Source organism: Aquila chrysaetos, chromosome 21 (assembly GCF_900496995.4).
Source record: "Aquila chrysaetos chrysaetos chromosome 21, bAquChr1.4, whole genome shotgun sequence".
Lineage (NCBI taxonomy): Eukaryota > Metazoa > Chordata > Aves > Accipitriformes > Accipitridae > Aquila > Aquila chrysaetos.
The window spans coordinates 10125094-10137392 of record NC_044024.1 but is presented as its reverse complement, the minus strand read 5'-3'; the positions used below and the strand labels follow the sequence as shown (position 1 = coordinate 10137392).

At 44.7% G+C, this 12299-nt stretch overlaps 1 protein-coding gene across 7 annotated transcripts in view; it reads right to left on the bottom strand.

The window, feature by feature from the left end:
* Nucleotides 1-11180, bottom strand: part of KLHL13 (kelch like family member 13) — an 87317-nt gene extending 76137 nt beyond the window's left edge. For 2 of the 7 annotated variants that reach the window (XM_029996814.2, XM_029996812.2), the window contains exon 1: nt 443-507. Coding sequence is in view for 2 of the 7 variants with exons in the window: in XM_029996813.2 (XP_029852673.1) it covers nt 443-507 (65 nt within the window). In the remaining 5 variants the exon portion in view is untranslated. The other 5 variants (XM_029996813.2, XM_029996815.2, XM_029996817.2 and 2 more) reach the window with 5 other exon arrangements.
* Between the last annotated feature and the right edge of the window lie 1119 nt (nt 11181-12299).

Here is a 12299-nt window from a genome sequence, read left to right as displayed (position 1 = left end):
ATTTTTTCTTCCACTAATTTGTCTAATCACATTTCAAACTAATTTGTGCTCAAGATATCCCCTGACAATGGAGTCTCAATATAATTATACACTAGATAACAATGGAGTCTCACAATATAATTACACATTACAGGAAAGCATTCTCCAGCTACCACCTCAATAATTTCATAACGCACCACCCATAGTAGCCTCCCCACCTCCAGTGTCATACTGGCTGCAGAGACTTCCCCAGAATTGTTTCCCCGAAGACTGCTCCCCTACTGAGCCACCCCTCTGACTTACTATACTGCCTCGTAACTGCATGAAAAGCTGGGAGCACATCCACACTGAACTACACAATGTGTTGCCTAGTTATGTTAACTGAACAGGAACAGTTTCACTGGGGTTTAGCCATTAAAAGAAAATAATTATTTGCATACAGAAAGCATCTCAACTTTCTTACTGTTCATGGCAGGATCCCAGGGCTATGTTTCGCCATTCCCAAGTAGTCCAGGTTAATTTTGACATCTAGAACAGGGTTCAGGAAGAGAAAAAATATTGTCACACACGTTTGCACACTATTATTCACTGTAGATGTTATTTTAAAGAACTGCAGGTTACACCATCTCCAACAGAGTTAACTATTGGCTTCTGCAGCCCTTTGAGCTCTATCTCCACTGTGAGTGGAAAATTGGATAGCCCCACTTCTTGCCTGGAGGGAAAGTTCACATCACTCACTACAAATCTGTGGCGTCCTATTCTTTTCCATGTGTACAGAGTATTTCATACACAATTCTGCAAGACCACAGCTTCAAATAAAAATCAATTTCAACAATAGTGCAGAATAAAAAAAAGCCAGAGCTAATTTTTGCTTTTAAACTAGTCAGACAGTGTCTCTGTATATCTCAGAAGTAGAGCCACCATTTTATGTAAATCACTAAATGCATACAAGTCACAGAGGTACAGAAGTCCTAACAGAAGTAATACCTTGCATCATGACAATAAGCCAAGTGTGCTTTTCATAAATTCACCCCACAATTGCTATCACAGTAGAAAGCTATCTGGCTGGTCCTGCAAAAAGAGCACCAGTCACAACAGAGTTGAAATAGCACAAAGTTACAGCAAAAGGTTTCACAGCCATTTGGAAGTCATCTTACTGGCCAGAATTAACAACTGGAGAGCAGGAGCTGGGAGGAGACACTGCTTTTCTTTTTAATGCTGAAAAGATAGCATGTCCAATTGAAAAGGAAAAAAGCAGCCATTTACCCCAAAATGCAAAGAGGAATTAGCAGTATTGTCATTTGCAATGGCAGTCATTTTTTTTATTCATTCTAATGTAAAGCAGAGTGAGGAAACACCAGCAACAATGCTGCCGGCTTTCGCTTCCTCTGCATTTCCTCTCAGAAAAGAAAAAAATTGAAACATTACACTTGGCAACTCGTATTCTCACATTCAGTTAGCACCAATAAGCGAGGGTCACTTCTACAATTCAATGAACGAACATTTTTTCAATTACAAGCCCTTGTAACTGACCTGAAGTTATTCATCCAGTTAAAACAATGAAACAATACTAACAAAAATCACATAGGAAACTGCAAGTTAACCAATAGTAACAGATAAGAAATGAAATACTATAGGACATTCAAACTTCTTTACCAAAACAGTTACCCAAAGATTACAGAGGTTATTTCAGTCTTATTTCATGAAGCTTTCTTTCTTTTGATACTCCTCCTTAAAATGTGTCAAATTATTTTGCTTTTTACAGATGCATATCTATGTATGCCAGCCATCAGCAAGACATACATTCTAGAATTAAAAGAATATTAATGTGTCGGGGATGACACAGACAAGTCATCAGGAAGCCTCTTAGGTCATTTTGGTGAAGAAAGCCGGAAAGACAGGAGGTTAGAAAGTAGTTCCTAGTAGCAAGAAGCTGTCTAAAACTGGGTGTAAGATCCAGGCTTCTCACCATCCCTTTATCAGAGCATTTTGCATAACCTGCATCTCTGCAAAGCCGTGTCAGGCTACTCCAGCGACACACACAAGCATTACAGTGGATGGCCTTATGAAAGGCTCTCAGTAATGAAAATCTCAAACAATGTCAGACTTGTTAGACACATCTGGGATGGCACTGAAACAATAAAGTCAATACAAAGATAGCGTTTTTTCCTCCAACCCACTCATTTTTTCCTCCTCCCACTTCTCTTTCCACCATTATTCATTCTTGACTCCATGTTCAGGACTGTAAAGTGTTGCCATGCAACCTCTTCTCTTGCACATTCATTCGCATTTTCCAGCCCAACTCTCTCCTACCATTAATTTTACTAATGAATAAACAATCTGAACTAGTAATGGGAGCTGGTCCACACCACGTCCCACAGCGCCCGCCAGCCTGGCAGCACTGTCAGAACAGGGCTAGCACTACAGCCATCCCCTGCATCCCCATAAACTATGTCTAAATTTAACCACTTCTTTCACTCCACACCAGGAGATCACTACAGCCTAAGCAGAAAATACATTGATTCCCTACAAGAACAATAAACTCTGGGATTCTCTCACTTCACTTTTAATCACAGAGTTATTTTCAGGAGAGAAGCCACATTTCTGCCTGTGGAGCAGCTTTTCAGCTTGTGAACCTCTGCCCTGGGTTTGGATCTCCTCCTCTAGATACAGCTGTGCCATGGAAGAGCTCAGCACCCTCAGCTGCTTGTCCTTGCTCTCTGCCAGAAGGCTACCAGCTGAGCTGCTCTTAAGTACTTTCTAACCTATTTACTCAGGATCAACCAATACAAAGAGTGATTATTCAGGCTGTTTAGACCACCCCAGCTTCAGCTGGCATTCTGCAGAAGAGCTCACATAATTTTCTCAGCTGCCAGAGGTAAAGTTTACAGCCCCCTCACTGACTTACTCCTTCTACAAACCAGGAATGGTGGCGAACAGCAAAACCAGACAAGAAACCCCTGCAGGCATCCCAAAAGAAACTAGGGCTCTTGGCACGCTCATCATCACCCAAGGAATGAATTTTAAGAGGAGGGCAAGTCTTGCTTACATTTGCTCAGTCCTTTCCAGGGAAGTTATTTCCCCTAGCTCTCAGAGAATATATAACTCACAGAGCTCCACAAGCCAGGACAGCCACATGAGCACCTATAGCAACACTGCAGGCAAGCCTTTGCCCTCGAAGAAAGGCAAGAGATGCTGGTAAAATCTATCATGTTGCCTTACGGCTACAAGTTTTGCAAGAGAAAAATGCTACCACCATAGGCTAAAGTTAGACTACGTGCTTACTAAGACGTTGCCTACAATGTTAACCATTTCGTTATTCTGCTGTACTCTCCCCACCCACCACCACACACAAGCCCAACAAAAATAACAGGTGAAAGAAAGACTACAGTAGCATAACAAGTTTTGGGAACAGAAACTGCCTTTTTGGTCTGTGCATGTGAAGCACTATCACACCAAGGTCTTGGTCCATCACTGTGGCTCTTAAATAGTACCATCAATTTCATAGGGAAAAAAAATTAAGAGGATAGACTAGATAGGATAGTATTAACATAATTTAGGTGTAACTCATTAAAAGTTATACAGCATACTTTCTTACTAGTGATTAAAATTTTCTTTAAAAAAAAAAAAAAGGTGTGAAATCCTAAAATTTAATATCATCCAAAAATAACAAACTTTCTAGAAGTCCATGCCATCAGGTATATAGATCAGCAAGACTGTTTTACAAATAAAGAAAAAAAACACAAGTAAGGAATTGTGGTAGGAAAAAAAACCCCAACATCTCAGCCTCTATCTTCTTGCTAAAGAGAGATGCTAGGGGAGTTGTATCATGGTCCATTTAGAGCCTCACTGCAAACTCCTCCATGTATTCAACCTTACATTAAGATAAGTTACTAAACCATTCCCAAAAAAGATTAGCCTACTTGCAAAGATATGGGCCAGGCTCTCCCATAGCAAGCGATACCACCAACATCACTAAGGTAACTAGTTGAGTTAATGACACTTCCACCAACTCCAAGATAGCCGATAACATGATCATCTCATTACTGCTCTCCTTTAAATAACAAAACTCCCTGTTTGGACATTAAGGACAAAATTTTCAGACTAAAGGGAAAGATATGGTACCAAGTCTCACCTAGATTACAAAACTCCCCACATTAACCCTTCTACCATTAACGATGTCAATGTTTTATATTGCCCAAGTCTAATGAAGAACAGAAACAGTGAATGCTTATGCATTTACCATTACTCCTCCGTGACAAATGTGAGCAGCCACAAGAGACTGGTCTAATTTGCATAGCCACTAAAAGAGCAATGCAAGGCAACTCGAGTGATCTAGTAAATTCAGATTCAATATTGCTGAACTATCTAGAGTTATCCTTTAATTCTTTTGTAGCTCAAGTGTTTAATTCATGATTTCCAGTTTAAAGGTGTAAGCTTGCAAAATCTTTAGTTTATATAAATATATCTCATAGGACATATACCCTGATGGAAATACTTTAATTCCACTATATAGAAATAAGCTTGGAACAGCAAACACAAGAGCCCGCTTAAATTTCTAGATGCAATAAAATCACTGCTAAATTACAAATTCAACATTAAAGAGAACAAAACTGGTTACATTCTGTTCCTGTTAAAAGCTTCCAACATAAATAGGCAATAAAATAGAGTTGTTAGTAAGTGACAGCAATACAACCACATATGTATTTTGTAACTTCTAGTCGCTACTAAAGTTACTCACTAGCAGTGAGCAGAAAGATGATCGGGGCGGGGGGGGGGGGGAATAACTATTAATACAAGCCTTCTACAACTCTGGCCCGCGTGGTGGATAATCAGCTTCTAAAAAAAAAAATATATATACAGAATACATGCCAACGTCTGTAAGATTCTAGTGTCACTCACAGCTTTCTTTAAATAACGGATGTTCTACTCACTTCCTCTGTTCTATTCAAAATCTGTGGGCAGCCATAAACTTGCCCAGAACCATGCCTGTTTCGTAACACCGAAGCTACTTGAGAGTCAGGCACTGAGAAACCAAAAGTTGACAAGGCAGAAGAGCAACCCATTTCTCCCTCTTGGCTTCCTTCAGGAGCCAGATAACATCTGCGAGCAAGACACAGGCCAGTGCTTTGATTCCTCCAGAGCTGAGACAAAAGCTTTCCCCCTACCTTATTGCAGTGCAGAATTCAAGCTTTCATGTAAAGATTTACTGAAAGCATGAATTTATGTGGATCATTCAGCTCCTACACAGGTGGAAAGCTACCTGGAGAACAGCAGTCCCAGGAACATCTCTTTAAAGGCATCTGGAAACCTGACTAGTTTGAAGTGACAGCATTGTCCAGGTCCCGCAGCATTGAGTTTGATGCTCCATCCCCAGCATCTGCTGGGAGAAGCAGTCCTGCTTTCGCCCCACTCACCTCCAGCCACATCATTCCTGTCTCTACCTGTGAGAGCAATAGCAAGGTGTAGCCACAGGGTGAGTTAGGAAACTGATAAAAACATTACTGAGTGGGTTAGTTTCCCATGAGATAAGCAGCATGAAAGAAATCACCCTGCAATCACACAAGCATTAGCTCTGCCAAGGTTGCTGCAGCAGGAGATCGGGGCACAAGGCAGGACCACCCAGAGACGCATCAGATGAGGGACCTGCAGCACCAAACTGCCTCCAAAGCCTCTAGCATCAGATTTTGCCCTCCAAGTGTGAATCTTCTGGTTAATTTTCAACCCATAACAGGTTTATGAAGAAGTTTTAAATTTAAAAGAAATGTTCCACATTTATTTCTTACAGAGTTATTTAAATATGTAGAAAATATACTACAACAATGTATAACAGAAACAGGCCTTCAACTTTAGGCAGCTGGGGTTTGGGCCAATACAGTAAAATCCTGCTGGATATTTCAGATCATCACCTTAACATACATACTGCTGGATATTTCACATTAGCATTATCAGATAAGGTCAGTTATTCAAAAGAATCAAAGTTCCCACGATGCTAAATGAAATGCACATGGAACACATTCAACTTGAAACTAGAACAGACCACTCACATGGAGATACCAAAAAACAATCAGGAAAAGGAAACTGGGTTGAAATTCACATGTTTATCCTTGCTTTCTTCAACCTACACGATTCTCTCTAATATTTAATCATATCACTCATACATCTCAAAAACTCTGCCTTATTTTTTTCATGACATGGAACCTTACCTTCCTTATAACAACAGTTTGCACTTGATCAGATGGAGGTGTAATCAAGCTCGTTTACAATGCACCACAGTTTTCATTTGTCATGTTGCTAAATCCTGGTCTGCAATTTCTGAACGATACAGACTGATAAAATTGGCCCTCTCAGCTTATTTTTCTCACCAAGAATAAAGGAACAAGGTTCTTCCCTCGCTTCCCTGCAAAGATGGAAATTTACATTCATAATGGGACAAACACATTGAGATGCTGAGGACTGCAATACCTGTTAAAACATTTACTTGTAAGTCCTCAGAGCTAGGACGGGAACTCAAATCATCCCATCCCTGGTTTTAACCATGAGACCTGCGCAACACATTCCCACATGCTTGTACCAACTGTTTTTCTACTAGCAAGCTGGAACAGCTTAGACAGGACCTCTGTCCTAAAGCAGCTTATACCTCCCACCTTCAGGCAAATTAAGAGACTTCCGAGAGGCAGGACAAACAAGTATGTACACCAGTAGGCAGAAGAACCCAAAGAAAGGTGTCTGACATCATGGGGAAATAGTCCTGCTGCTTTGACTACTGACACCCAGTTCCGCTTCCGCTCCCATCCACACCTGCACAAAAAAACATCAGCACTTTTGACCTGTCGATGGCCTTCCACGGGCACCACTGTCCGGGCACCCCTCCGGAGCAGGGTCCCTTGGAAACGAACAGCAAAATGCATATCCTGACAGTTCAAGCAGGCATGGGGCACCTGGTAAGACTGATGCTCTTTAATATGGAAATGGAAAAAGGGTTTAAGTTTTCCCCAAAATTTAAGCAACTACAAGTTGGGGCAACTTCTTCTCAACAGGTTGAGAACTTCTTTGAAAGCAAAACTTCCGTTCACAGTCTATTTTCATTTCTACTTTCACCTGTACTTATGCTTTCTCATATTTTAAATACTTCATATTAAAGAAACGAAGCAGAGTAGCGTTAAAAACAGAGAGCGTGTTGACATTGCCAAACAAATCTCTCGCGTTTCACAACTATAGAACGCACCACCAAGCAGCTGCATCAATCACAAAGAAGTTAAAACAAAAGACCCAAGAAATCATATGACCAGTGTCATTAGTATCTACAACAAAGCACTGTTTCCACAAAAGGAAACAAAATTACATATTTCCCAGAACAAGTTTAAAGCAAAAACACTGACAACAGAAATCAGTAGCTGGTACATTCCTTCAAAAACTTAGTACACCTGATTCACTTAAAAACAGCTTCTCAAAATAGGCATGGAAGACATCAAATTCACTATAGGACACTGAACATGGGAAATCTTTTGAATTTTCTTACTGTTAGTCTTCTGAAACACACAGGCAAAATAAAGGAGTCAAATTTTGTTCCAGCTTGCAAGCTCCTCTTGGGTTCAAACAGATCCCTTCCTACCTCATAATCCAAAAGATACCTTCAAGAAATCCACTTCTGAAACACTCCTGTCACCAATACCAAGTCACAAATTGCAGTTCCCTGTATCTCGCACCTCAAGGTACTTAGTGCTTAGTTCCCTTATCAGATCCTTCTGACACAGGATACAGGCCATCTGCACTATATAGCATAGGTGTGCTTTCACCCCCAAACACTTACTACTGTGAAAAACCCTTAGGGACAAAGTTTTATGAAAATAATTCAGATGAAGCCAGCAAACTTATCAGTTACCCTGAATGCCCACTGAAAGCATGCTTTTTCTTCCAGATACTATCTAACATTGAAAAACTAGGAAGTAATTAAGCAAAGACACTTTGCTTAGGGATAGCAAATATACTAAGAAAAGTTTCTTCCACACTGGCATTTTCAATTTATCCGTAAATCTTTAATCTCCCAATTTTAAGAAACCTGTTGCATCACAAATAGTTAAAAAGGAAACCATAAAAAAGTTTCCATCCAGTATTCTGACAATGCAATACAGCTGTGAGAATTAAAAAAAGCTCAGAGAACCTTGAAAGGAAAGTAGACCATATAAGTATTTAAGCTTTTACCTCCCACTCACACTGACACCCATATACACCATGCCAGATCTGTGATAAAGGCATCTATCTATCCCTGCAAACCTAGCCTAAGGCCATCGAAGTCAACTTTCATAAGCTGTTATGAGTCATTAGAAAAGTTTTGTACTATTGATACAGTGAAACAGTGAAACAGCCAAACACCAAACACTCTCTCTGAGGCTGCTAGCTCTTAAAACAAATGCTTCATAATTGTTCAATTTTTGCCAGTGCAGTTTCTCAGAAAGTTTTGCCAGCACAGATATATCAACTAAAATAGTAAAGAAAAAAAAGCAGCGTACTAAGCATCACAGCTACTTCAGCAATATAACAACCATGAAAAAGCAGAGCATTTTTGACAGCTTTGCTTGTGGTGTTTGTGGAGGTGATACAGTAGTGCTAGCAGAGCACATTGCAAATTCATTTGGAGTCTCTACCAACATGTTTCTTTGTAGTGTGGACTAATTACCCCTTTCTAATAGCTGGACCACACTAAGAACATATAGCCCTTAAGGTAACATCATTGCAACTTTTAATTCAGACAGCAGAGGTTATGCCTTTAGATCCAGACATCCTGGGCTTGATCACCACTGTCAAAGAAACATACACAAGTATCGTATTACTGTGAGATACACTTAACATGAGACAGTTTGATTTTTTTTTTTTTTTTTTTTTAAGGAACTCCGATGTTTTTCTCAGCTTGTTGCAAAACAAAAGAAAAAAAACATTTAAGGTTACTAGAATTCAGGGGGAAGAAAGCAAGGCTTTACTTTGTATGCTCAATCCCACTGTGCTTCTAGCCAGTTCATGCGCCAGCACAGGAGCTCTTTCTGCAGCAGCTACATTTCGCTTCCCCTCTGAGCCCCCTTAGAGCTTAATGAAGGATTCATCATCAATCTCACACACTGCCTCTGTAGCGATATCAGCTGAACATAGTCCCTTCTCTGCTTCTCCCCACTCAGCCCTGCTTTGAGCGAGCCAAATCATCACAGGCTGTTTGAGATGATCCCAGTGTTCATCTCCCCACAGACATGCTCTGCTATCATTTGTGGGACTCCACTGCAAACTGGATCAGGGAGTCTGTGCATGACCCTTTTTTTCTGGCTGGGTAAGTTTGCTGATCTGCTTCATGCCTGGCATCACCAGTTGTGCCAGCGATACCACAAGTCACAGAATTCCCCAAGCCACTATTACTGCTACAGATTAGGTACGGTTGAACTACGGCCTCAGATGACTTTCAGTTTAGTGAATCTTTTACAGTAAAGCAGAAGAAACTCTTTAAAATAATTTTTAAAAAAATGCTGGCTGGGGCAAAGTCACTTTAATTCATTTTTGACACCTTGGTGTCAAGCCAAGGCTCACTAGAAACAGTCTTGTTTCTTTGAAGCAGAGCAGCACACTAATTTGTGCTGGCAGCTCACTACAATTTTTTGAACTTCAGAAGTAAAGCAAAATGTTTAGGAGCATAATTTTGAAAGTCATAGAATCAAAGAGATCACAAGAATTGCATTCAGGATAGCATTTAATCCTAGTTACTACCCAAACTTTTTTTACTATCAACACTCCGCAGCGTATTCTAGTATTAAATGGGATTGCAGAACAGGCTTTACCGTGAAATCAGAGAAGTGGGGAGAGTGCCCTGAAGGTTCTTCATTAGCATTATCACTACACGTAGCACACTGGGGAAAGACTAAGGAAGACTCCTCTGTGGCATTCTATTCAAATATACGAGCCATATTTAAATGGCCAAGGGAGATATTTCTGATGCAGACTTCACAGCAGGTCCAAGTCAGCATCAGTTTCATTAATGCCCAGAACATCCAAGCTCAAGAGCCCTTTGCCATACAAAACCGAAAAAGAAGTGCACCTTGCATGTCCTGAATTATACAAAGGACCTGAGCCAAGACTCCAAAGGGCTCTCAAGTTGCTATCACACTTTTCATACAGAGGCGAAAAGTCCTGAAGAGTACCTAGCAAAAACAGAGCTCGGCCTAAATTTTATGCAAACAGGGAGAAGAGGAAACCAGCAAGTTAATTACAACCTACAGTTACATCCCCATTTCTAATGGCTGCATCTCAAAACTAATCCCCAAAACTCCTTCCTGCACCCAGACCTCAACCAGCCTATTTAAAGCCCAGGGAACAATAAACACTGACGAGCAGAAAGGGTCGAGGGAAGGAAGAAAACGATTACAACGGCTGCAAAACAATGCCTGGAAAAGGAGAGTTGAAGACACTTTATTCAGAGAGGCACAAAGCAGCCAGCCCAGTCCCGAAGCAAGCCGCCAGCTGTGACCCCCCCCCAGCCGGGCCAGCCCCGCTTTGTTCCCCGCCATTCCCACCCAGGACCCCACTCCTGCAAGACCCCCTTGCCTGCCCTCGCTAACCTCCTCCTCCTCCTCCCCGGCCACCTTACACCCCCCCGGAGGCACGGCACGCTTCTCCTCTCCCCCCTGCACACGGCGCACCCCTCCTTCTTCCCCCTCGCAGGGCACTCCCGGCCGCGGAGAGGGCTCCCCTCCTTTCCTCCCTCACAAACCGGGTCCCCCCACACTGCAACACGCTGGCCCTCCCCTCGCAGAGAGGTTACCCCCCGCCTCCCCCCAAGAGCAACCGGGGCACCCCCGGAGCCCCCCGCTGCAAACAGGGCACCCCCCGCTGCAAACACCGCTCCCTTCCCCCCGCCCCCGGGGCGGACACCCCCCCCCCCCTTCCCCCAGCAGAAAGGCAGCCCCCACCCCGCCGCCCCGGCCCCGCACCGCTCACAGAGGGCCGGCCCGCGACCCCCGGCCGCACAGGCCCCGCAGGACACAGGGGCCCCCCCGGCCCCGCCGGGACCCCGAGCGGGGCAGAACCGGAGAGCGGCCCCGCGCACCCCTCTCACCTGCGGGCTGTGGCTGCCCGCCCGGCCCCGGCCGCGGGCCCCGCTGCGGAGCGTTCCCGAAGTCCCGAGCGCGGCCCGGGAGCGCGGCCCCGCTCCCCGCGCCCGCCCGCCCGCCCAGCCGCCGCCTGGCCCCGCCTCCCGGCACCCCGCGTCACCGCCCGCGCCAACATGGCGGGCCGCCGGGCCCGTGCGCATGCGCCCGAGGGCTACGGCGCTGGCGGGGGGGCAAGGCCCGGTGGGCGGGGCTAGGGGAGTGGGCGTGTCTGGGGCGAGGGGTGGAGAAAGGGGCGGGGCTAGAGGAAAGGGGCGTGGTCCCTGTGCCCGCGGGACGGTGAGGGGGGCGGGATGGGTGGGTGGGTGGATGGGTGGCTGGATGGATGGGTGGGTGGGTGGATGGATGGGTGGGTGGATGGATGGATGGGTGGGTAGATGGATGGATGGATGGGTGGGTGGGTGGGTGGATGGATAGATGGATGTATGGGTGGGTGGATGAATGGGTGGATAGATGGGTGGGTAGATGGATGGATGGGTGGATGGATGGATGGGTGGGTGGATGGATGGATGGGTGGGTGGGTGGATGGATGGATGGGTGGGTGGGTGGGTGGATGGATGGATGGATGGATGGGTGGGTGGATGGATGGATGGGTGGGTGGGTGGATGGATGGATGGGTGGGTGGGTGGGTGGATGGATGGATGGATGGATGGGTGGGTGGGTAGATGGATGGATGGATGGATGGATGGGTGGGTGGGTGGGTGGATGGATGGATGGATGGGTGGGTGGATGGATGGGTGGATAGATGGGTGGGTAGATGGATGGATGGGTGGATGGATGGATGGGTGGGTGGATGGATGGATGGGTGGGTGGGTGGGTGGGTGGATGGATGGATGGATGGGTGGATGGATAGATGGATGGATGGGTGGGTGGATGGATAGATGGATGGGTGGATGGATGGATGGATGGGTGGGTGGGTGGATGGATGGATGGGTGGGTGGATGGATGGGTGTATGAATGGATAGATGGGTGGATGGATGGAAGAATGGATGGGTGGATGGATGGATGGGTGGATGGATAGAGAGATGGATGGATGGGTGGGTGGGTGGGTGGATGGATAAGTGGGTGGGTGGATGGATGGATAGATGGATGGGTGGATGGATGGATAGATAGATGGATGGGTGGATGGATGGGTGGATAGACGGATGGAGGGGTGAATGGGGAGGGGGGGCT